The sequence below is a fragment of the Mastigoproctus giganteus genome, chromosome 1, assembly GCF_048544385.1.
Source record: "Mastigoproctus giganteus isolate SK-2022 chromosome 1, ASM4854438v1, whole genome shotgun sequence".
NCBI lineage: Eukaryota > Metazoa > Arthropoda > Arachnida > Uropygi > Thelyphonidae > Mastigoproctus > Mastigoproctus giganteus.
In genome coordinates, this window is record NC_143575.1 from 184,811,337 (window position 1) to 184,837,354 (window position 26,018).

The following is a 26,018-nucleotide window of genomic DNA, read 5'->3' on the forward strand; positions in this document are numbered from 1 at the left end:
TTTCTTTGCATCCCTTGCCAAGGATTTCTCGTAATCTGCCTTCGCCTGCCTAACCTCCTTTGTAACTTGGTTGCATATCAACTTGTATCTATCATAGGCTTCTGTGTCATGTGTTAATTTGTAAGTATCCCATGCATTTTTCTTCTCTGCCATATGCCTCATTAGTTCATCTGACATCCATTTTGGTCTGAACCTTGAACAATATTTCTTAGTTGGTATGTAAAGCCTAGTAGCTTCCAAGATAAGTTCTTTGAATGCTTCCCATTTTGAATTTGCTGTTGGTAACATCATCAGTTGGTCCCACTGTACAGAATTTAAATACTGTCTCAGTCCATCGTAGTCGCCTTTTCGGAAGCAATAACCCTTCCCTTTACCCCTAATGGTAGTTACCTCTTTCAGTAAATCCCACTTCAGCACACTGTGATCACTGCCACCTAGTGGTTCATTTATCTGCAGATTCTTAATGCATGAAGAATCACTGCTGATAATCAAATCAAGAGTATTACTCCCTCTAGTTGCCTCCCGAACATGCTGATGTAGAAAACAATCATCCAATAAATCCACAAAAGCCCTGCTAGTGTGTGAGTGACCAGCCCCCAAATCCCAGTCAATATCTGAGAAATTAAAATCTCCCATTATAAGACTCTCTGATTTACTGACCCACTCTATTTCCCTGTACAGTTTCTTATTATACTCATCAGAGTCATTAGGCCTTTAGCACACTCCTACTCTCAATTTTGATCTCCCAATGCTTATGTCACACCAAACTGACTCAACACTGCACTGTCCAGCGATGTCGACTGGCTTCACTTCCTTGGTTTTTATGTGTTTCTTAACTAATAGCATAACCCCTCCCCCCTTCCTATCCTGTCTATCCTTTCTGTACACGTTGTACTCCCCAAATTCCAGTTCTGCATCCCTTATATCTGTGTGACACCACGTCACTGATATCCCAACAATATCTGCCTTTGATGTTTTGAGCAATACCTCAAATTCATCAAATTTATTTACTAAACTCCTAGCATTGGTGTACACGCAAGTATACCTGCACCTGTTTCTATTCTTAGCTACCCTAACACAACCCATGTGTTTACTTGTACCGCAATGGCTTCCAGCAGTCTATGAAATATCATGCATCTTGTTTTTCAGGCTTCTGCTCATTCTAATAGAAGCAGTGCAAGAATCTCTTTCACCTCTGCCAGTGGCTACTGTCAATCTATTGGTCTTTGTCTCCCCCCAAGCTAGCAGTTTTCCGACCCACCTAACACTGCCTCGATAGCATCAGCAAATATTCTTGCACCCTTTCTATTTAAGTGTATCCCATCCCTGTAGAAGCAATCTCTCCTGTTAACAAGTACAGTCCAGGCTGAAAAAAATTCTACCCTTTGAGCCTTGCACAATCTTTCCAGGGCCAAATTGATCGACAAGGCTCTCATCATATACTCCCTCCTATCGTGTCTGGGCAGAATTGCAGACACTTTCAAATTCAACCCTAATTCACGGCTTTTGTTCAACAGTGACCTGTACATTAGCATTAGTAGAGGCATATGATGCAAGAAAGCAAGCTTATTCAGCATCAGCCAAAAAAAAAAAAAAAAAAACCCTCTCCCATTTCACCCCTCCGTTCGTTCGAAATACCTGTCCAGTTGAGCTTTAAATTTGTTTAGGCTATTAACTTCAACAACAAGTGATGGAAGTCGGTTCCACCAACCAACCACCCGCAGGCCAAAGGCAAATTTCCGCACATCTATCCGACATCCGTCCTTCCTCAATTTGAATTTATGCCCTCTGAGGTGATTATTCTGAGAAAGATGAAGAATCCCATTGGCATTGAGCATGCTCAAACCATTCAAAGCCTTATACACCTCTATCAGATCACCTCGCCGGTGCCTAGTCTCCAGACTCTGTAATTTGCAAAACTTAAGCCTTTCTTCGTAAGAGCAACCCTTTGTTCCATTTACTAATCTTGTTGCCCTTCTCTGTACCCGTTCCAGCAGCTCTACATCCTTCTTGAAATGAGGCCTCCAGACCTGTATACAGTACTCAAGATGTGGCCTAACCATTGCCTTATACAAGGGAATAATCACCTCCTTATCCCTGCTAGAAAAATTCCTGTATATCATTGACAAGACACCATGAGCTACTCTTGCAGCTCGTCTGCACTGCTCAGAGAACTTCATATCTGCCTGCACAATTACCCCCAGGTCCTTTTCATTCTCCACCACTGTCAGTGTAGTACCGCAGAGTTGATACATTGCTCTGGGGTTACTGTTACCCATATGTAGTACTTTACATTTGTCAATGTTAAACTTCATTTGCCACCTCTCAGCCCATCTGTTCAACCTTTCCAGATCCTGTTGCAGCAGCATAGCGTCAGTAGTGCCCTTAACGACCCTGCCAACCTTTGTATCATCTGCAAACTTAGACATTAAACTTGGAGACCGGCACTAATAATATTAAGAGTAGGAGACCGGCACTAATAATATTAAGAGTAGGAGACCGGCAGAATTACTTGTTAAGTAATTCTGCCGGTCTCCTACTCTTAATATTATTAGTGCCAACGTGTACAACTATATCACCTTTTGTGCCCTTAAAAGATGATATTCACTCTACAACGTCATCAACCTTTGCTCCTGGCAGACATACCCTGGTCCTGTTCCATCTATCCTTTTTACAAAGCATGTTCCCCGTTTCCCTGATAATACAGTCACCAACAACTACTAGTTCCTTCGGGACCAGCGCATTTTGCCTTGGGGGTTGCCTCTGTGTCACGTGATGCCCAAGTGCAAGCTCTGGCGTTGATGTGGGCAGCTCAGAGCTTGATGGGCCCCTCAATTTAGTTTCTTCGAGGGCATCCACCCTGTCCTTCAAGCTCTCATATAGGCCCACAAACAAAAACGCTGAGTTGTTGCCTGATATCGATACACTCCTTGCATCGCGCACACACAAAGACATCCCCCATGGCAGTATCATGTCCCGTACCCGATTGCTCTGCAAACATCAAGCAAACAGTGCATTTTATAAGGCTGTGAGTCAGAGGACAACTGCCCCCCTCAGTTCTGCTCTGAGCCACAGCACTTCCATTAGATTGAGCCTTTTGCTTTGCTGCTCTGGTCTGAGTCATGATTCTATTAATTTATTAATTAATTATAATTAATTAGGATTTTTTTTTTTTTTTTTTTGATTTGGTAGTTGTTGGCGCATCGGCTTCTGTGGCCATATTGCACCTCCCAAGGTTTTTGCAGTACTTTGATCCAAGCCCGAGGCGGGAATCGAACCCGCGACCTTTGGGTTGCCGGGCAGGTACTTTACCCACTCGGCTAGCCCGGTCGGCAAATTAATTATGTTATGTTATTAATTATGTTAAATATAATTAATTATATTACGTTTGTAATCTAAGTCGTTATATGTATTTATTTAAAAGTACAATTTAACTGCTAACGAAGTTCAACTAACACTATCTAGTACGGTATATAACTATCGTATCACAAAGGCGGGAAAGTTACGAACGGTAATCTACGGACACTTAAGTATTAATTAACTTTCAAATCTCGCTGTCTCAATTCAGAATAAACTAACGATCCTTACTAGGTCTATAAGCTACTTACAGAAATAATTCGATGTAAAAAATATTCAATCAAGCGGCTAAATATGGCTAAAGAACTTCTCGTTCAGCGGAGTTGCAAACACGTGGATACCCTTACCGATACTTTTATGCAATTACAGTAGAGATCACCTCGTAGGTGCCTACTCTCGAGGTGCTGCAATTTGCAGAACTTAAGCCTTTCTTGGTAACAGCACCCCTTTGTTCCTCTCACCAATCTTGTTGCCCTTCTTTGTACTTGTTCTAGCAATCCTAAAATGAGGCCTCCAGACCTATTCACAGTATTCTAGGTGTGGCCTGACCATTGCCTTGTATAATGGGATAATCACCTCCTTGACACTGCTAGCAAAATTCCTATATATCATTGAGAAGACTCCATGACCTGCCCTGGCAGCCCATCTGCACTGCTCAGTAAACTTCATATTTGACTGCACAATTACTCCCAGGTCTCTTTTTCACTTTCCACTTCCCTGAGTGTAGTACCAACTGTGTGGTATTGCTACTATGGTTATTGCTACACATACGTAGTACTTTGCATTTATCAATGTTAAACTGCAGTTGCCACTTCGTCCAGTTGCCCAACTTATCTAGATCCAGTTGGAGTAGCATACAGTCTTTACTGTTGTTAACAACCCTGCCAACCTTTATATCATCTGCAAACTTGGACATTAAACCTGATATACCATCATCGATATCATTAATAAATTTGCAAAACAATAATGGGCCCAACACCAACCCTGGGGAACTCCACTTATAACATTTGTCCACGAAGAGCAGTGTCCATTGATTACCACTCTGTCATCTCCCACTCAACCATCCCTTTATCCATTGTAGCAACTTACCCTTAATGCCATATCTCTCCCATTTGTACAGCAGTCTTCATGTGCAACAGTATCAAAAGCTTTCCTGAAATCCAAGTATATGATATCAAAATTATTTTTGGCATTCAGTTCCTTTGTGACCACATGATAGTATCCAATCAAACTGGTCAGACAAGACTGCCCTTTAACAAACCCATGTGTCTTAACTATTACTGCAGTCTTGTCTACATGATCCTGCAATGCTTCTTTAATCAGTGATTCCATTATTTTCCTCCGAACACAAGTTATACGAACAGGTCTATAGTTACTTGTGTCACCTTTTGAACCCCCTTTGTGAATTGGTGATACATTTGCACACCTCCAGTCCATGGGGACCTCCCCTGATTCCAAGGAAGCTCTCATAATTATGGCTAAGGGTTTGCTTATTTCCTTTGCTGCCTCCTTTATTATAACTAGATAGATCCTGTACACCCCAGGTGCCTTTTTTATGTTTAACTTCAACAATTTCTCCTCCACTTTTCTTTCAGTTATTACAAAATCACTTAGCTCCCTGTTAGAGTTTGATAAACTTCTGGCACTCCTCCTCATTGAATAACTCCTCGTGTGAATGTAGATGTAAAATACTCACTCAGTTTATCAGCTATCTGAGCATGATCATCAATAGTCAACCCATCTATGTTAAGTGATCCAATCTGATTCATCTCTTTTCTTCTAGAGTTTACATAAGTAAAGAACTCTTTGCTGTTTTTCTTTGCATCCTTTGCCAAAGATTTCTCATAATCTGCCAAACCTCCTTTGTGACTTGATTACAAACTAGTTTATATCTACAATTTTATATTTCGATGGCTCAAAAAGTAAAAAAGTATTTTTGAGCCACCCAAATTTCATTAAAATCAAACAATCGAACAATAAATCTGGCAATTATTTATTTTTTTTTTATACAGATCATATAGGTTATCCATATATTGTAGCTGAAGTGGATTTTCACAACTTTTATATTTAGTACTTTTAGAAAGAGTTGGCAAACCATCCCAAATTTCATTAAAATTGTAAAAACAAAAATACTGCAATTTTTATTTATTTAGTATTCTTTTTATATATACAGGGTGTCTCAAAAATATTGGTACAAACATTTAGGGGAGGTAGGTAACATCTAAAGAAATGTGAATCGCATAGGAACCCATAACCGGAAACGTCATGGGAAAGTAGTAGCAGAGGCACAAGAAGCAGAAATGACACAAGACAGTAATTAGTGGCAAAAACATTTATTTGACATAATATTAACAATGGAGTACAAGATGGATGCATTTCATGATGTTACAACAGATGCTCGAAGGTTCCACCATGAGATGCGATGCATGCGTGACACCGACGCAGCATGGATTGGCGGACACGGTCGAACACACCTGGAGTTTCTTTGACAGTAGCAGCAGCGCAGACAAGTCTCGCCACGAGATCCATTTCCGTCTCCACAGGCGATTCACACACGATAGATTTGAGGGCCCCACAGAAAGAAATCAAGGCTCGATAAATCGGGTGAGCGTGGGGGCTAGGCAATGGGTCCACCACGGCCAATCCATCGACGCCCAAAACGCCTGTTCAAATGGTCACGAACACACCTTCCATAATGGGCAGTTTCCCCATCATGTTGAAACAAAATGTGGCGTCTCACTTTGCTGGAACATCGTCAAGTAACCCTGGTAGAACTTGTTCAAGAAAGATCCGATATTTAGCGGAGTTCATGCGGGATGGTAACAGGTATGGGCCGACTAAGCAGTCACCAGCCATACCTGCCCACACATTTATTGCGAAGCGATGTTGTGCCGCACGGGGGCGCACACCGTGTGGGTTGTCGTGAGCCCACACATGAGCATTGTGCTGATTGAATAAGCCTTCCCGAGTGAAATAAGCCTCATACGTGAACAAAACATAAGCTGGAAAATTCAAGTCTTGAGCACTTTCTTGGAGAAACCACTGCGCAAAAGCCACATGTGCAGGATGATCTTGGAGGAGCAGTAACTGAACACTTTGGAGATGAAAGGGTGTAAGGAATCATCATGCCAGACACGCTGTACACTGCAACGAGACACTTCTGAGGCAGAGGCAACGGCACGTGTGCTGGTAGTAGGATTATTCTGGATGGCATTCAACCCACTTTCTTCCATGGCGGGTGTTCGCGTCAAACGTGGTCTGCCCGCACTACTCCTGTTACCTCTAAATGACCCATAATTGCACAAATTTTGATGCACACGCGCAAGCAAATGGTGGTCCGGTACATGTCTGTCTGTCTGTCTGGGTAGCATTCTCCATAAATTCGCTGAGCGGCTTTTCCATTGTCCTCTGCTAATCCATACAGCTCACAGTTCATATATCAATGCATGCTCTTCGTGCGGCGACTACCGCGCCGTCTACTGACTTACTGTGACGGTTCCGGTTATGGGTTCCTATGCATTTCACATTCCTTTAGATGTTACCTACCTCCCCTAAACGTTTGTACCAATATTTTTGAGACACCCTGTATATCACATAGGCTATCCATAAACAATATACAGGAACTGAAGCATTAGATATTATGCTTGTTGCCATGTACTGATTAGAGGAATGAATGGGAAATATACAAATGCATGGAAACAATATGTTCTCTCACACATAAAAGCTGACATAGTTGCTGATGATGCTAAGAGAGCTATACATTTTTTCGAGAGCCACTAAGTGGAACTTTATTTGATTTCATTTCATTGATTCGAAATTGATTTTAAATTATTTCTTTCTCTAACTTTTGATATATATATATATTCAAGAATTCATAGCATAACCGGTGTATAGTGTTAATACTGCATTAAGATATAAGTTTAGTGTAGCATTTTTAATTATATTGAATTTGAGCCTTTGCTGCTCTGTCTCAGACCAGAGCAGCAAAGCAAAAGGCTCAAGGTAGAGGAAGTGCCACGGCTCAGAGGAGGGGGGACTGTCCTTTGAATCACATCCACCACCTCCACCAATATCAAACAAGCAACACCTTGTTTGTTTGATATTGGTGGAGCTATCAGGAATGGGACATAATATTGCCAAGGGGGGAATATCTTTGTGTGCTTGATGTAAAGAGTGTGAGGATGTTAGACACCAACTCAGCATTGTTATGGTCCTTTATGAGAGCTTGAAGAACAGGGTGGATGCCATCGAAGGATTTAAATTGGAGAGTCCATCAAGCTCTCAGCTGCCTACATCAAGGCCACAGCTTGCACTTTATGATTATACAACAGAGCAGCAATCCCCCCAGGCAGAATGTGCTGGTTCCACAGGAGCTACTTGTTGTCAGTGACTCAGTTACTTGTTGTTGTTGACTCTATAATCAGGGAAACAGAAAGATATTGTGCAAAAAGAATAGATGAAATGAGACCTGGGTATATGCCTGACAGAGGCAAAAGTTGATGATGTTGTAGAGCAGCAGACATCATCTTTTAAGGGCAGAAAAAAGTGAGTGTTGTACACGTTGGCACTATTGATATTAAGGAGACCTGCAGACTTACATAACAAGTAAAAATCTATATTATAAAAAAAAAAAGTCAGGAGTTAGGGTTAAATCTGAAACTGTATGCAATTCTGCCCAGACATGATAGGAGGATGTATATGACGACAGCCTTGTTAATCAATTCAAACCTGGAGAGATTGTGCAAGGCTCATGGGTTAGAATTTTTCTCAGTTTGGTCAGTGCTTGTTAACAGGAGAAACAGCTTATACAGGGATGAGATATACCTTAAATAGAAAGGATGCAAGAATATTTGCTGATGCTTTCAAGGCAGTGTTAGGTGGATGAGAAAATGGCTGGCTTGGAGGGATACACAGTAATAGATTATCAATAGCCACAGACAGAAGTTAAAGTGGTTCTTGCACTGCTTATATTGGAATGAGCAGCAAACTAGGTGTTAGGGATTTCAAGAACTACTGGGAGTCACCATGGAACCAGTAAATATATGGGCTGTGTTCGGGTAAGAATAAGAACAGGTGCATGTATACTTGCAATAACCCCAATGCTAGGAGTAAAGTAAATAAATTTTATAAATTTGCAGTGATGGTCAAGACATCAAAGGTGGAATTGTTGGAATATCAGAAACATGATGTCACAGATATAAGGAATGCAAATTGGAATTTGAGGAGTACAATGTGTACAGTAAGGACAAACAGGATAGGAAGAGATGGTGGTCATACTGTTAGTTAGGAAACACATAAAATCTAAGGCAGTTGGCATGTGTGGCCAGTGCAACATTGAGTCTGGTGTTCCATAAGCACTGGGAAAGTAAAAATGAGAGTAGGAGTGTGTCATAAGCCTAATGGCTCTGATGAGTATAAGAAACAATTGTACAGAGAAATAGATTGGGCAAGTACACTGAATGCCTTATAATGGTAGGATTTTAACTTTCCAGATATTGACTGGAACTTATGGGTTGGTCACTTGCATAATACCAAGACGTTTGTGGATTTATTGGATGACTGTTTTCAATAGCAGCATGTTGGAAAGGCAACCAGAGGGAACAATACTCTTGATCTGATTATCAGCAGTGATTATTCATGCATTAAGAATCTGCAGATAAAGGAACCACATGGGTGGCAGTGATCACAGTGAACTGATATAAGATTTTTTTAAAAACATAACTAAAAGGGTTTTTGATTTAGTAAAGGTGACTACAGTGGTTTCAGAAAGTTTTTAAATTCTGTATAGCAGGACCAACTGATGATATTACCAACAGCAAATTCTAAATGTGAAGTATTCAAGGAATTAATCTTGGAAGCTAGAAGGCTTTTCATGCCCACTAAGAAATACTGTTCAAGGTTTAGTCCTAAATGGATGTCAGATGAACTAATGAGACTTGTGGCAGAGAAGAAAAATGCATCGGATGCATATCAATTATCAGGAGACACACAGAAGCATTTGGTAGATATAAGCTAGTCTGTAATCAAGTCATAAAGAAGGTTAGGCAAGTGAAGGCAGATAACGAGAAATCTTTGTCAAAAGATACAAAGAAAAAAAAAAAAAAAGATTTCTTTACTTATGTAAAGACTAGAAGGAAAGGAGTTAATAAAATTGGTGCATTTGATATTGATGATCCTGTTGAGGTTGATAACATATTGAATAAGTTTTCTGCATCTACATTCACGCATGAAGAATTCTGTAGGGAAGCGGAGGCCAGAAGTTTATCAAACTCTGACAGGGAGCTAAATGATTTTGTAATAACTGAGAAGAAATTTGAAGAAAAATTGTTGAAGTTAAACATAAGAAAGGCATATGGGTGGATAGGATCTATCCAATTATATTAAGGGAGGCAGAAAATGAAATAAGCAAATCCTTAGCCATAATTATGAGAGCATCATTGAATTCATCATTGAATTCAAATGTATCTCAAATTTGAAAATGCAAATCAAAGGATGACATAATTACAGACCTGTTAGTTTAAAGTCTCTTCTGGTGAAAATAATGGTTACTGGTTAAAGAAGTAATGCAGGACCATCTAGACAAGACTGCATAGTTCAGCCAAGGCATGCATTTGTTAATCTTGCCTGACCAATCTGATTGGATACTACGATGTAGTCATAAAGGGACAGGATGCAAAAAATAATTTTGATATCATACTTGGATTTTAGGAAAGCTTTTGATACCGTTGCCACATAAAAGACAGCTGTACAATTTGGAGCAGCAAGGCATTAAGGGCAAGTTGCTGCTATGGATACAAGGGTGGTTGAGTGGGAGAAGACCAGGTGGGAATCAATGGACACTACTCTTCTGAACTATTGTTATTAGTGGAGTATCCCAGGGTTCAGTGTGGGGCCCATTTTTTTGTATATTTAGCAATGATATTCATGAAGGTTCAATTAATCTTCAATTTTGTAGATGATACAAACATTGACAAGGTTGGTAATGACAGTATGCTACTGTAACAGGATCTGAAAAATTTGGGCAGATGGGCTGAGGGGTGGCAACTGAAGTTTTAACATTGACAAATGCAAAGTACTGCATATGGGAATAACCCCAGAGTAACATATCAACTGTGCGGTACTACACTCAGGTAGTAGAGAAAGTAAATGACCTGGTGGTAAATGTGCAGTCAGATATGAAGTTTTAAGAGCACTACAGACAGGTTGCCAGAACAGCTCATTGGGTCTTATCAATGATATACAGGAACTTTGAAAGCAGGAATAAAGAGGTGATTATCCCTTTGTATAAGCCAATGGCCAGGCCACATATTGAGTACTGCATACAGGTCTGGAGGCTTCATTTTAGGATGAATGTACAGCTGCCGGAACAAGTACAGAGAAGGGCAACAAGATTGGTGAGGGGGAACAAAGGGGTGCTCTTACCAAGAAAGGCTTAAGTTCTGCAAACTGCAGCGTCTGGAGACTAGGCACCTGCGAGGTAATCTGATTGAGGTGTTTAAGACTTTGAATGGTTTGAGCAGGCTCAATGCTGATGGGATTCATAATCTTGCTCAGATTACAAATTTGAGGGGGCATAAACTCAAATTGAGGAAAGACAGTTGCAGAATAGGTGTGTGCAAATTTGGCTTTAGCCAGCAAACTTCCATAAGTTGTTGTGAAAGTTGATTGATTAAATAAATTCGAGGAAGAACTGGACAAACTTTTGGAGTGAATGGGTAGATGAAATGGGAAGGGGTTTTTTTTTTTCTTTTTTTGAGTGATGCTGTATAAGCTTGCTTTCTTTCATCATATGCCATTACTAATGCTAATTAAATTCCACATTAGTACACTGTGATAAATGCCATCCAGTGGATCTTTTATCTGGAGATTCTTAATGTATGAAGAATCACTGCTAACAAAGAAAATCAAGAGTATTGCTTCCTCTTGTTGCCTCTCTTTCATGCTGCTGCTGTAGAAATCAGTTATCCAAGAAATCCACAAAAGTCATGCTAGTGTGTGAGTGACCAATCCACAGATTACAATCAACAACTGGAAAGTTTAAATCCACAATTATGAGACATGCTGATTTGCTGGCCCACTCAATTTCCCTGTATAGCTGTTTGGTATACTCATCACAGTCATTAGGCCTATAATAACTATGACACTCCTACTCTAAATTTTGTTTTCCCAGTGCTTATATTGCACTAAACTGACTCAGCATTGCATGCATCACCCAAGTCTACTGGATGAACTGCCTTTGATTTAACATTCTTCTTAATTAAGAGCATAATCCCTCAACCTCTCCTGTCTACCCCTTCTGTATAAATTGTACTCTCCATATTCAAATTCAGTATCACTTATGTCTGAGTGAAATCATGTCTCTGCTATTCCTAGAATGTCTGCATTTGATGACTTAATTAGGACTTCAAATTCATCAAAGTTATTTCCAATGCTCCTAGAATTAGTGTACACGCAAGTATACATGAACATGCTCTTACTCTTAGTTATCCTAACACAGCCCATGTATTCATTTGTTCCATGAAGACTCCATCAAGCAGGGCCTGAAATCCCAGACACCCTGCTTTCCAGGCTGTTGCATCTACCAATAGTAGCAATTCAAGAATCACTTGCACCTCTGCCTGCAGCTTTAGTTAAAGTATTGGTCTGAGTGTTCCGCCAAGCTTGCAGTTTTCTGATCCACCTATCACTACCATAGCATCAGAATATATTCTTGCACTCCTTCTATTCAAGTGTATTCATCCCTGTAAAAAGTCTCTCCTGTTAACAATCACAACTATGCTGAGAAAAATTCTACCTCACAAGCCTTGTACTCAACATACACTCCCTCCTATCATATTTAAGCAGAATATCAGACACTCAAATTCAATCCTAACTGGGACTTTTTGCCAACATTACCCTATACTTCTTAAGACCTGATATTAAGAGTAAGATAATGATATTAAGAGTAAGATTTCTTACTCTTAATATCATTAGTGCCAATATGCACAACAACATCTTTTGTTCCCTTAAAAGATTATATCTGCTCTACAACACCATCTACTTTTGCCCCTAGCAGACATACTATGGTCCTATTCCACCTATCCTTGTTGCACAACATATTTCCCATTTCTCTGACAATAGAGTCACCGACAATAACTAGCTTCTGTGGGACCAGCACATTCTGCCTTGAAGATTACCAGTGTGTTGTCTGATGCACAAGAGCAAGCACTTGAGTTGAGTTGGGTAGCTGAGATCTTCATGGGCGGCCCATTTTAATTCCTTCGAGGGCATCTACCCTACTCTTCAAATTCTCATAAACGTCCATCATAATGCTGAGTTGGCACCTAATTTATTCACACACTCTCTGCACCTAGCACAAACAAAGGCATCCTTGGACATGATCGTTGGCTGGATCATGTCCTGTTTCAGAAAATCTGCAAACATTTCACAAGTCGCACATTTTTTTCAGGCCATGTTGTGTTGGAAAATCACCCCTTCGGTTCTCCCCTGAGCCACAGTACTCACAGTACTTTTGCGCCCATTGTTTTCGGTTCTAGTCTGGGGCATGATTTCTGTTTAAATACAATTTAATTGGCTAACAATGAAAATTAATAAGATTAATACATTTAATTGATTAATTGATAATATTATACTATTCTTAAATTACATTATAACCTATACTATACATTAATGATCGCAATGTTAAATTAGTTATATCCTTGCTAAAAAGTAAAAATTTCTTAGCTAAACACAAAAAAGATATATGCCCAACAAGTGATTAGAACCTTTGAACTACTTATTTATCGAAATTAAAACCCTACTTTTCCTCTACACTGCTTGTTATGTGCTGTGATAATCTCGACAAAATACCTATACAATAGAGGTACAAGTAGTGAGTTGTAACTTACAAAATCGCTAACAAAATTTAAAATTAAGCTAACAAATGTGACTGAGACTATTTAAACTATTTGCAAAACACAATTTTATATTTCTATTATATTTTCTGCATCCTAGCACTTATAATCTCGTACCCAAGTACATTGTGTTTAGAATCATTTTAAAAAAAAATAAAACAAACCCCAAAATTCCATACATGCACTCTTTGTTGAGGGCATCTCTTTAAAATTTGATATTGATCATAATTTAATGCAATAATAAAATATTCTTACATTTCTGATAATTATATTGGTGAGTCTTTGTTCTAGCACTTTTCTGAATCTCCTTGATTTCCTCATAAACTTCAGGATTCAATAGCCAGGAATCAATAATTACATTCTCATCTTCTGGTAAGGAGAATTCAATAAGGTAGCAGATCCTTTGTTGGTATGGATTATAAACTACAAATTCATCATTCTGGAAAAATTGGGTCTGATATTAAAAACATCTACTATAATAACAGTACTATAAAATCAGACTATAATCAACTTTAAGGCAAATTAAAAATTTGTCATATAATGTTTATACTTAACATTTGAACATTTAATTTTTATAATTATTACATTACATTTAAGAATTTTAACCATCTACTCCTGCTGAGGCATAAATACAATGTGATAAATGTGACCTTTGCCATAGGCACCAAATGTAGCATTAGTAAAGGCATATGATGGAAAAAAGCAAGCTTATAACAAATGTGACTGAGACTATTTAAATTATTTGCAAAACACAATTTTATATTTCTATTATATTTTCTGTATCCTAGCACTTATAATCTCGTACCCAAGTACATTGTGTTTAGAATCACTTTAATCAATATTAGCCAAAAAAAAAAAAAAAAAAAAACCTATCCATTTTCTCCAGAAGTATATCCAGTTCTTCCATGAATTTATTTAAGCTTTCAACTGCCACAATGACAAATGTAAGTTTGTTCCAGCAATCAACAACCCGCTGGCTAATGGCAAATTTCTGCACATCTATTCTACAACTGTCTTTCCTCAATTTGAATTTATCCCTTAAGGTGAGTGCAAGAATTACTTTGACCCATATTGCCAGATAAAAATGGTATGATTCATTATGACCGGGAGAGTGGAAGGCCAATTGTTATGTAACAAGATTTCCTTAAAAATCAATTACATTATTACATAACAAAATACTGAAGTATTTTGTTATATAATATTGAAGTGGAGGAGAAGAAGTCAAGAAGAGGAGGAAGTAAAGTGCTGAAAGTGTTATTGGAGGGAAAGAGTCTCTTTTTCTGAGCTAGGTCATATTCAACTACAGGTTTTATTTTCATTTAAATTATTTTACCCATCATTTTAAGATAAACCATATACCAGTATACACACTTAGAGATTACTAAATTGTGACCATCCCATCCATAATGGATTAGGCCACACAACTTGCAGTATAAAAAGCCTCATACACTTGAACAGTGGTAATATGCATATGGTTGTACAAGTAGTAGTAGTAGTACTAGTAGTGGCATGTGACGCAAGAAAGCAAGTGTATGAGCTTATGCATCGTCAGCCAAAAAAAAAATCACACCATTCCGTCCAAATGCCTGTCCAGTTCATCCTTAAATTTATTTAACCTATCAACTTCCACAACAACAGATGGAAGTTTGTTCCAGCAATTAACCACCTGCTAGGTTAAAGGCAAATTTCTGCACATCTATTCTACATCTGTCTTTTCTTAATTTGAATTTATGCCCCCTTAGGTTCGTAATCTAAACAAGTGGAAGGATCCCATCAGAATTCAGTGTGCTCAACCCATTCAAGGCTTTATAAACAGCAATCAGATCACCTCGCAGGTGCCTAGTCTCCAGCCACTGCAATTTGCAGAACTTAAGCCTCTCTTGGTAAGAGGATCCCTTCATTCCCCTCACCAATCTTGTTGCCCTTCTCTGTACACGCTCAAGCAAATCTACATAATTCCTAAAATAAGGCCTCCAGACCTGTATGCAGTACTCAAGGCGTGGCCTGACCATTGCCTTATACAGAGGGACAATCACCTCCTTTTCCCTACTAGCAAAATTCCTATATATCATTGACAAAACTCCATGACCTGCCCTGGCAGCCTGTCTGCATTGCTCAGAAAACTTCATATCTGACTGCACAATTACTCCCAGGTCTTTTTCAATTTCTACCACCTTAAGTGTAGTACCACACAGTTGGTACGTTTCTCTGGAGTTACTTCTACCCATATGCAGTACTTTGCATTTGTCAAGGTTAAACTTCAGTTGCGACTTCTTAGCCCATCTGCCCAAATTATCTAGATTCTGTTGCAGTAGTACACTGCTATTACTGTCATTAACAATCTTTGTATCATCTGCAAACTTCGACACTAACCCTGATATACCTTCATCAATATCATTGATAAATATACAAAACAACAGAGGACCCAAGACAGACCAAACCCTGTGGGACTCCACTAATAACATTAGTCCATGAAGAGCAGCATCCAGTGATTACCACCCTCTGTCTTCTCCCACTCAACCATCCTTTTATCCATTGTAGCAACTTACCCTTAATACCATTCTGCTCCAATTTGTACAATAGTCTTCCATGCGCAACAGTGTCAAAAGCTTTCCTGAAATCCAAATATATGATATCAAATTATTTTTTTCATCCAGTTCCTTTGTAACCACATCATAATATCCTATCAAATTTGTTAGACAAGACTTTCCCTTAACAAACCCATGCTGTGTCTGAATTATTGTTGCAGTCTTGTCTAGATGATCCTGCAATGCATCTTTAACCAATGACTCCATTATTTTACCCGGAACAGAAATTAAACTAACTGGTCTGTAATTACTCGTGTCACCCTTAGATTCCCCTTTCTGAACTGGGGATACATTTGCACATCTCCAGTCCATAGGAACCTCCCCTGAATCCAAGGATGCTCTCATAATTATGGCTAAGGGTTTGCTCACTTCCTTTGCTGCCTCCTTTAATATAACTGGATAGATCCCATCCACCCCAGTTGCCTTTCTTATGTTTAACTTCAACAATTTCTCCTCCACTTTGCTCTCAGTTATTACAAAATCATTAAGCACCCTGCTACAATTTGATAACTTTCTGCCATTTTCAAACCTTAACAACTCCTCATGTGTGAATGTAGATGCAAAATACTCATTCAGTTTGTTTGCTATCTGAGCAGGATCATCAACAGTCGAACCATCGATATCAAGTGGACCAATCAGATTCATCCCCTTCCTTTTAGAGTTTATATAAGTAAAGAAATCCTTGCTGGTTTTCTTAGCATCTTTTGCCACAAATTTCTTGTAATCTGCCTTCGCCTGCCTAACCTCCTTTATAACCTGATTACAGACTAGCTTATATCTGTCATAGGCTCCTGAGAAGCTTGAAAATTTATATGCATCCCATCTATTTTTCTTCTCTGTCATGAGTCTCATTACTTCATTTGATAACCACATTTAGGCCTAAACCTTGAGCAATATTTCTTAATAGGTATGAAACTTTTAGTAGCATCCACGATTAATCACTTCAATGCTTCCCACTTGAAATTTACTGTTGGTAACATTGTCAGTTGATCCCACTGTACAGAATTTAAAACTGTCTGAGACCACTGTACTCACCTTTACGGAAACAAAATCCTTTTCCTTTACCCCTGATGGTAATTATATCTTTAAGAAAATTCCGGCACCTTCATAGCCAGGTGGGAAGGAGCAGCAGTGTGTAGCACACGCTTCTTGATTAGACCGGGGTTCGAGCCCGTCACCACCAAATACGGAAGATGCGGAAAGGTCAGGGAATGACCACCGCATATCGCGGACCAATATGGCCTTAGTTGCTAATGCTCCTAAAAAAAAACAAATAACAAAATCCCACATCAGTACACTGTGATCACTGCCACCTAGTGGTTCCATTATCTGCAAATTCTTAATACATGAATGATCACTGATGTTTGTTTGTTTGTTATTTGGTTTTTAGGAGCATTAGCAACTAAGGCCATATTGCTCTGGGATATGCGGTGGTCATTCCCTGACCTTTCCACATCTTCCGTATTTGGTGGTGACGGGCTCAAACCCCGGTCTAATCAATTACTTAACAAATACAGATCACTGTTGAGAAAAAAGCCATGAATTAGGGTTGAATTTGAAAGTGTCTGCAATTCTGCCCAGACACGATAGGAGGGAGTATATGATGAGAGCCTTGTCGATCAATTAAGCCTGGAAAGATTGTGCAAGGCTGAAGGGGAAGAAAATTTTTCAGCCTGGACTGTACTTGTTAACAGGAGAGACTGCTTCTACAGGGATGGGATACACTTAAATAGAAAGGATGCAAGGATATTTGCTGATGCTATCGAGGCAGTGTTAGGTGGGTCGGAAAACTGCTAGCTTGGGGGGAGACAAAGACTAATAGATTAACAGCACCCACTGGCAGAGGTGAAAGAGATTCTTGCACTGCTTCTATTGGAATGAGCAGAAGCCTGAAAAACAAGATGTAGGATATTTCAGAGACTACTTGCGTTTACACCAATGCTAGGAGTTTGGTAAATAAATTTGATGAATTTGAGGTATTGCTCAAAGCATCAAGGGCGGATATTGTTGGGATATCGGAGACATGGTGTCACACAGATATAAGGAATGCAGAACTGGAATTTGGGGAGTACAACGTCTACAGAAAGGATAGACAGTATAGGAAGGGAAGAGGGGGATATGCTATTAGTTAAGAAACATATAAAATCCAAGGAAGTGAAGTCAGTCGACATTGCTGGACAGTGCAGTGTCGAGTCAGTTTGGTGTGACATAAGCATTGGGAGATCAAAATTGAGAGTAGGAGTGTGCTATAGGCCTAATGACTCTGATGAATATAATAAGAAACTGTACAGGGAAATGGAGTGGGCCAGTACATCAGAAAGTCTTATAATGGAGGATTTTAATTTCCCAGATATTGACTGGAATTTGTGGGTGGGTCACTCACACACTAGCAAGGCTTTTGTGGATTTATTGGATGATTGTTTTCTACATCAGCATGTTCGGGAGGCAACTAGAGGGAGTAATACTCTTGATTTGATTATCAGTAGTGATTCTTCATGCATTAAGAATCTGCAGATAAAGGAACCACTAGGTGGCAGTGATCACAGTGTGCTGAAGTGGGATTTACTAAAAGAGGTAACTACCATCAGGGGTAAAGGGAAGGGTTATTGCTTTTGTAAAGGTGACTGTTTGTTGTTTGTTTGTTATTTGGTTTTTAGGAGCATTAGCAGCTAAGGCCATATTGCTCCGGGAAATGTGGTGGTCATTCCCTGACCTTTCCGCATCATCCATATTTGGTGGTGAAGGGCTCGAACCCCGGTCTAATCAAGAAGCGTGTGATATGCACTGCTGCTCCTTCCGACCTGGCTACGGAGGCGCCGTAAAGGCGACTACGATGGTCTGATACAGTATTTAAATTCCATACAGTGGGACCAACTGAAGATATTACCAACAGCAAATTCAAAATGGGAAGTATTCAAAGAACTTCTCTTGGAAGCTACTAGGCTTTACATACCAACTAAGAAATATTGTTCAAGGTTTAGACATAAATGGATGTCAGATGAACTAATGAGACATATCACAGAGAAGAAAAATGCATGGGATACATGTAAATTTACACGTGACACATAAGCCTATGATATATACAAGTTTATCTGTAACCAAGTTACAAAGGAGGTTAGGCAGGCAAAGGCAGATTACGAGAAATCTTTGGCAAGGGATGCAAAGAAAAACAGCAAAGAGTTCTTTACTTATGTAAACTCTACAAGGAAGGGGATGAATCAGATTGGTCCACTTGATATCGATGGGTCAACTGTTGATGATCCTGCTCAGGTAGCTAACAAACTAAATGAATATTTTGCATCGACATTCACACATGAGGAGTTATTCAGCGAGGGGAATGCCAGAGGTGTATTCAACTCTGGCAGTAAGCTAGAGAATCTTGTAATAACTGAGATTACAGTAGAGGAGAAATTGTTGAAGATAAACACAAGAAAGGCACCTGGGGTGGATGGTATCTATCCAGTTATATTAAAAGAGGCAGCAAAGGAAGTAAGCAAACCCTTAGCCATAATTATGAGAGCTCCTTTGGACTCAGGGGAGGTACCCACAGACTGGAGATGTGCAAATGTGACCCCAATTCACAGAGGAGGATCAAAGGCTGACACAAGAAATTATAGACCTGAGTTTAACTTGTGTTATAGGAAAATTAATGGAGGCACTGGTTAAAGAAGCACTGCAGGATCATCTAGACAAGACTTCAGTTATAGCTCAGACACAGCATGGTTTTGTTAAGCGGAAGTCTTGCTTGACTAATTTGATTGGATACTATGATGCAGTCACAAAAGAACTGGATGCAGGGAATAACTCTGATATTATATACTTGGATCTTAGAAAGGCTTTTGATACTGTTGCACATTGAAGACTACTGCACAAATTGGAGCAGTGTGGCATTGGAGGCAAATTGCTGCTATGGATAAAGGGATGGTTGAGTTAGAGAAGACAGAGAGTGGTAATCAATGGACACTGCTCATCGTGAACTAATGTTATTAGTGGAGTCCCTCAGGGTTCAGTGTTGGGTCCATTGTTGTTTTCTGTATTTATAAATGATACTGATGATGGTATATCAAGCTTAATGTCCAAGTTTGCAGACGATACAAAGGTTGGCAGGGTTGTCAAGGACACTACTGACATTATGCTGCTGCAACAGGATCTGGAAAGGTTGAACAGATGGGCTGAGAGGTGGCAAATGATGTTTAACATTGACAAATGTAAAGTACTACATATGGGAAAAAGCAACCCCAGAGCAACGTATCGACTCTGTGGTTCTACACTGACAGTGATAGAGAATGAAAAGGACCTGGGTGTGATTGTGCAGGCCGATATGAAATTCTCTGAGCAGTGCAAACGGGCTGCAAGAGTAGCTCATGGTGTCTTGTCAATGATATACAGGAATTTCTCTAGCAGGGATAAGGAGGTGATTATTCCCTTTTATATAAGGCAATGGTCAGCCCACACCTTGAGTACTGTATACAGGTTTGGAGGCCTCATTTCAAGAAGGATGTAGAGCTGTTGGAACGAGTACAGAGAAGGGCAACAAGATTAGTGAATGGAACAAAGGGGTATTCTTACGAAGAAAGGCTTAAGTTTTATAAATTTTGTAGACTAGGCACCAGTGAGATAATCTGATAGAGGTGTATAAAGCCTTGAATGGTTTGAGTATGCTCAATGCTGATTGGATTCTTCCTCTTGCTCAGAATAATCACCTGAGAGGGCATAAATTCAAATCGAGGAAAGACAGATGTAGGATAGACATGCAGAAATTTGCCTTTAGCCAGCAGGTAGTTGGTTGGTGGAACAGACTTCCATCCCTTGTCGTGGAAGTTGATAGCCTAAATAAATTTAGGGCTCAGTTAGACAGGTATTTGAAACGAACGGAGGGGTGAAGTCGAAGTGGTTTTTTTTTTTTTTTTTGGCTGATGCTGCATAAGCTTGCTTTCTTGCATCATATGCCTCTATTAATGCTAATGCTAAGAAGCGTGTGCTATGCACTGCTGCTCCTTCCCACCTGGCTACGGAGGCGCCTTGATCACTGCTGATAACCAGATCAAGAGTATTACCCTCTCTGGTTGCCTCTCAAACGCTGCTGCAGAAAACAATCATCCAATAAATCCACAAGTCTTACTAGTGTGTGAGTAACCAACCCACGAGTTCCAGTCAATATCTGGGAAGTTAAAATCCCCCATTATAAGACATTCTGATTTACTAGCCCACTCTATTTCTCTGTACAATTGTTCATTGTTCAACTGGATGTACTTCTTTTGATTTTATGTTTTTCTTAATTAACAGCATAATACCGCCTCCCTTCCTATCCTGTCTATGCTTTCTGTACACATTGTACTCCCCAAATTCCAGTTCTGCATTCCTTATATCTGTGTGACACCACATCTCTGCTATCCCAACAATATCCGCCTTTGATGTCTTGACCAACACTTCAAATTCATCAAATTTATTTACTATACTTCTAGCATTGGTATACATGCAAGTATTCATGTACCTTTCCTTATTATTAGTTACCCTAACTCTGATATACCCACCTGTTTCACGATGACTGCCATCCGTCCCTGAAACCCCCAGCACCCCTCGCTTCAGGTCGCTACTTATTCTAATAGAAGTTGTGCAAGAATCAGTTTCACCTCTGCCTGCGGCTACTTTTAACCTTTTAGTCTGTGAATCCCCCCAAGCTAGCAGTTTTCCGACCCCTCTAACACTGCCTCGATAGCATCAGCAAATATTCTTGTACCCTTTCTATATAAGTGTATCCCATCCCTGTAGAAGCAGTCTCTCCTGTTAACAAGCACATACCACGCTGAAAAAAATTCTACCCCTTCAGCCTTGCACATTCCCTCCAGGGCCGAATTGATTGACAAGGCTCTCATCATGTATTCCCTCCTATCTTGTCTGGACAGAATTGCAGACACTTTCAAATTTAACCCTGACTCACGACTTTTTTGCAACATTGACCTGTACTTGTTAAGTAAATCTGCAGATCTCCTACTCTTAATGTCATTGGTTGGTTGGTTTTGATTTTATTGGTGCATTAGCTACTAAGGCTATAATGCGCCAATGTCATTGGTGCCAACATGTACAACAATATCACCTTTTGTGCCCCTAAAAGATGATATATGCTTTACAACGTCATCAACTTTTGCCCCTGGCAGACATACCCTGGTCCTGTTCCATCTATCCTTTTTACACAATATATTCCCCGTCTCCCTGACAATAGAGTCACCAACAATAACTAGTTCCTTTGGGACCAGCGCATTCTGCCTTGGAGATTACCGCTGTGTTGCCTGATGGAATTGGGCAGCTGAGAGCTTGACGGGCCCCTCATATTAATTTCTTAGAGGGCATCTACCCTACACCTCAAGCTCTCATAGATGCCCAGTAGAACACTGAGTTGATGCCTAATTGCTAGACACTCTCTGCACCTGGCACACACAAAGACATCCTCCTTGGCTAGATCATGTTCTGTTCAAGAGAGTTCGGCAAACATTTCACAAGTTGCACATTTTTTTAGGCTGTGATGCCTTGGAGAATCGCCCCCCTCAGTTCTCCCCCGAGTCACTATAAGACTACGTATAAAGTACAATATAAAATAACAATTAGGTAAATAAAAAGGCAAATACTTATCGCTTTTTCGGAGCCTGTAATTCACAGCTGTAATTTTTAAAGAGAGTCAGCGCCCAGTAAAAGTGATAAGGTAGCAGTCATGGGACATAATAAAGATATCTCAGAGTATCAAAGGGGCATGATTGGGAGCATGTATGTTTGGTGTTTCCATGTCAGAAACAATGTCTTTTCAGTTACTCCTGGCCCACTGTGGTTAAAGCATACAAAGAATTGTGCTGAACAGGTCAACCACCTCCTGCCAACAGGACTGTAAATGATTACTCAAAGTGTGTGTTCATGGCAAACGATGGATGCAGCACTTTATATGGGCTCAACAGCAGGTATTGACATCATATTGTATTGACAATATGATGTCAATTGTATTGACATCACAATACAATATGGGGAATGCAAGGACAATATCCCAAACAGCAATGTGCTGCAAATTCAGATGTATAGGGGGTGTTCCACGGCAGATGATCCAAGAGACACCCTCAACTCACTACTGATCACTATTCATGGCAACAATGATCAGTGGTGGCATCAACAACACGTTGGTGGAGGACTGAAAATAAGTGTGCTTGTTGGATTAGTTGGCAGTTGCACCTGGTGCAACTGCCAACAGATGCCTTCATTTATGGCACAAGAAAGACAAGTCCATGGACCTGTCATGCACAGTACCCACTATCCAGAAGGTGGCAGTGGTTGTTTAGCATGCCGCATGTTTTGCTGGTAAGAACTAGGACCGCCTGGTGCATATGGACCAATGTTTCACTGGTGAGGTCTACTGGCAGCTTCTTAGGAGACTGTGTATACCCTGCTACATTCTTTTTCCACAGACAGAAACAGGATTTTCCAAGATAATAATGCACCATGTCATCAGCACAAATGGTTTCAGGAACACAGTGAAGATATCATCCATCTTGATTGGCCTCCAAATTCACCTGACCTCAATACAATTGAACACCTGTGGGTTTTGGAACAGGAAGTGAAGCGTGTGGACACGCAATCTTCATCTACTCTGACACTTGGAAAGCCTTAAAGGCAGCATGGCTGCAGATCCTACATATGTCATCAGACATCTAGTGGAGTCAATAGCTAGGCAAATAGTGGCTGTTATCCATGCAAACAGTAGCACAACACAGTATAAAGTAGGTGGTCATAATTCAGTGATTACTGAGTGTATATTGAGTGGTTACTTTATTAGGTGCACACCTAACTAATAGTGAGTAGGTTCCCATTTAACCTTCGGAATTGCCTGGATTCATCACAGCATGGGCTCAATGAGATGGGGAGTTTGACGAATGGCACAGGTTACTGGGCCACGTTGACTCAATGTGGGAAGCAATTAAGTCAACATGCCACAGGTTACTGGACCATGTTGGCTCAATGTGGGAAGCAATCGAGTCAATTGCTTCCCACGTTTATTGCAAATTGGATGATTGTGTATCTCTACTCCAAAGTGCTTGTTCCACCTCATTCCACAGGTGCTCAATTATATTGAGAGCTGGTGGCTTGGAGGATTAATGCACTAGACTGAATTCACTTGTATTCCTGGAACCAATTCTGGTCTTGCAACATGATGCATTATTCTGTTGGAAAAACCCATTCGCAGATGGATACAATGCAGCCTGGTTAGAACTATTTCCATATGAGCTGTGACATCCAGTTGTCACTGCACAGGTAGCAAGGGACACAATATGCACCACAAAAATACTCCCCCATCATCACCAGCCTAGCAGAATGGGCCCATGAGCTCATGCTGTTTTTGTCATATTCTGGCCCTCCTACCATCAGTAACTAGGATCATCAACATAGACAATATTTTTTCAAACTTCCACCGTTGATGTTTGTGAGCCAAATGTAACCATATCTTCTTGTTTTTCCACTGATAGGAGCCTGGTTCAGTAATCAATGCAGTACCTTATTTGTGACAAAGTACAAGTTGTATATTCTGAAATGCCTCTTCAGTTACCACTGTTGTAGTGGGTTGTTATCTACCTGACTGTAGCCTTTCTGTTATCCTGCAAGTCCTGTCAGCTCCATTGATCTCAAATCAACAAGCTGTTTCTGACCCACAGGATCACCATTAGCTGGATGGTATCTGGTTATTGGACCTACCAAAACACAATCATTGATGAAAACTTCAGCAGGGTTGCAGATTCTGAAATATTCATACTGGCACAATGGTGTTAAAACTATGCCATATTCAAAGTTACATGTTTTATTTGCTCATTTTCATACTGCATTGCATACATATAACATTCCCATGTAAAATCCACCTGCCTTATATTGTATAGCACAGACATATACGCTGCTACTGGAGAACCATTCTATTTCTTGGAAAGAGTAGGTATACCTAATAAAGCTGTCATTCAGTTTACATAACTGTTGTACATTTCAGTGCTGGCTGCATATGGAGTGTAATCTAACATTCCACTGATGCTTTTTCTGAGACATTATCCAGAACAAACATTCTTAGACCATAAATTATCAGATGTGTATGGAAATACATCTGATAATTTATTATTTCACATCCCTTTGGAAAAGGACTAGAAAATGGATAGATCTGAAAGAAGAATATCATCTGAAGGATATTCCAACCCAACATCAAATATCAGCAACATTTGACTAGTTTAATTAAGAATAATTAAGAAACAATTATTAAGAATTATTTCTTTGTTTTATTTATATGAAATTTATAAGATTATGAATTTTTATGCATATTGTTGGTACTTTGAAAAAAAAAAAAAAAAAAATGATTAAAGCTCACCATGAAGTCTGAAGGTATTATTTCAGTAGTCCTCACTCCATGAACACTACTGTAGCCTTCAGGAGGAGAAATGAGTTCAGTATTAAACTTTGTTACATTATACACAGTTCCTAAGGCAACTTCACATATCAGCATAAATCTTGTTCTTGTGTCTCTGTTTGGCTGTGAATACTTCACACAAGTACTGAAATATAATCCATCATCTTAATAAAAGGTAGAAAAATGAAACAGGTTTTGACTTAAAATTAAACGATTACAAACAAGAAATCTAACTACCAAAGAATTACTTTATGTACACAATTATAATTTAAAAAACATTATTTAATATTAAACCTATTTTATTAAATCTATACTAGAAATATCATGTTTTTGTTGTGTAGATTTCAATTGGTAATTAGGCTAGTATAACAAAGGGATGCCAATCTTGCTATTACACTGGCCAACAAATAAAAATTTTTTTTCATACCTACAGAGAAAAAGGTGCAGATTCTACATGAAATTGATCTGCTGATTCCAAATTATGCGCTATCATATCTCCATTGAAAGATATATACTTTAAATTTTAGTAACTTTGTGAATGACCAATTTCAAATACATACAATAATATTATGCTATCTTAAAAATAATTCTTATTCATTTCAAAATACTTTAATCAAATATATAATGTACTACATACATTCTATTTCTTAAAATGTTTGCCACTTGTAGAGTTTCTCTTATAGTCTATTTTGCTTTCTCTCTTAAGAAACCAATAGTAATCTCCTATCATGGTAGTAAACCAGTGACCTTGGTGTGGTT

The 26,018-nt window shown here is 39.4% G+C and overlaps 1 protein-coding gene across 1 annotated transcript in view; it reads right to left on the reverse strand.

Moving 5' to 3' along the window:
• Positions 1–26,018, reverse strand: part of LOC150091361 (protein mono-ADP-ribosyltransferase PARP4-like) — a 577,845-nt gene that overhangs the window by 517,831 nt on the left and 33,996 nt on the right. The window contains exons 5-6 of the mRNA XM_090390099.1: positions 25,221–25,404; positions 13,506–13,689 (exon numbers count right to left, since the gene is read on the reverse strand). Of these exons, the coding sequence (XP_090246225.1) occupies positions 13,506–13,689; positions 25,221–25,404 (368 nt within the window). The remainder of the gene's footprint in view (positions 1–13,505; positions 13,690–25,220; positions 25,405–26,018) is intronic.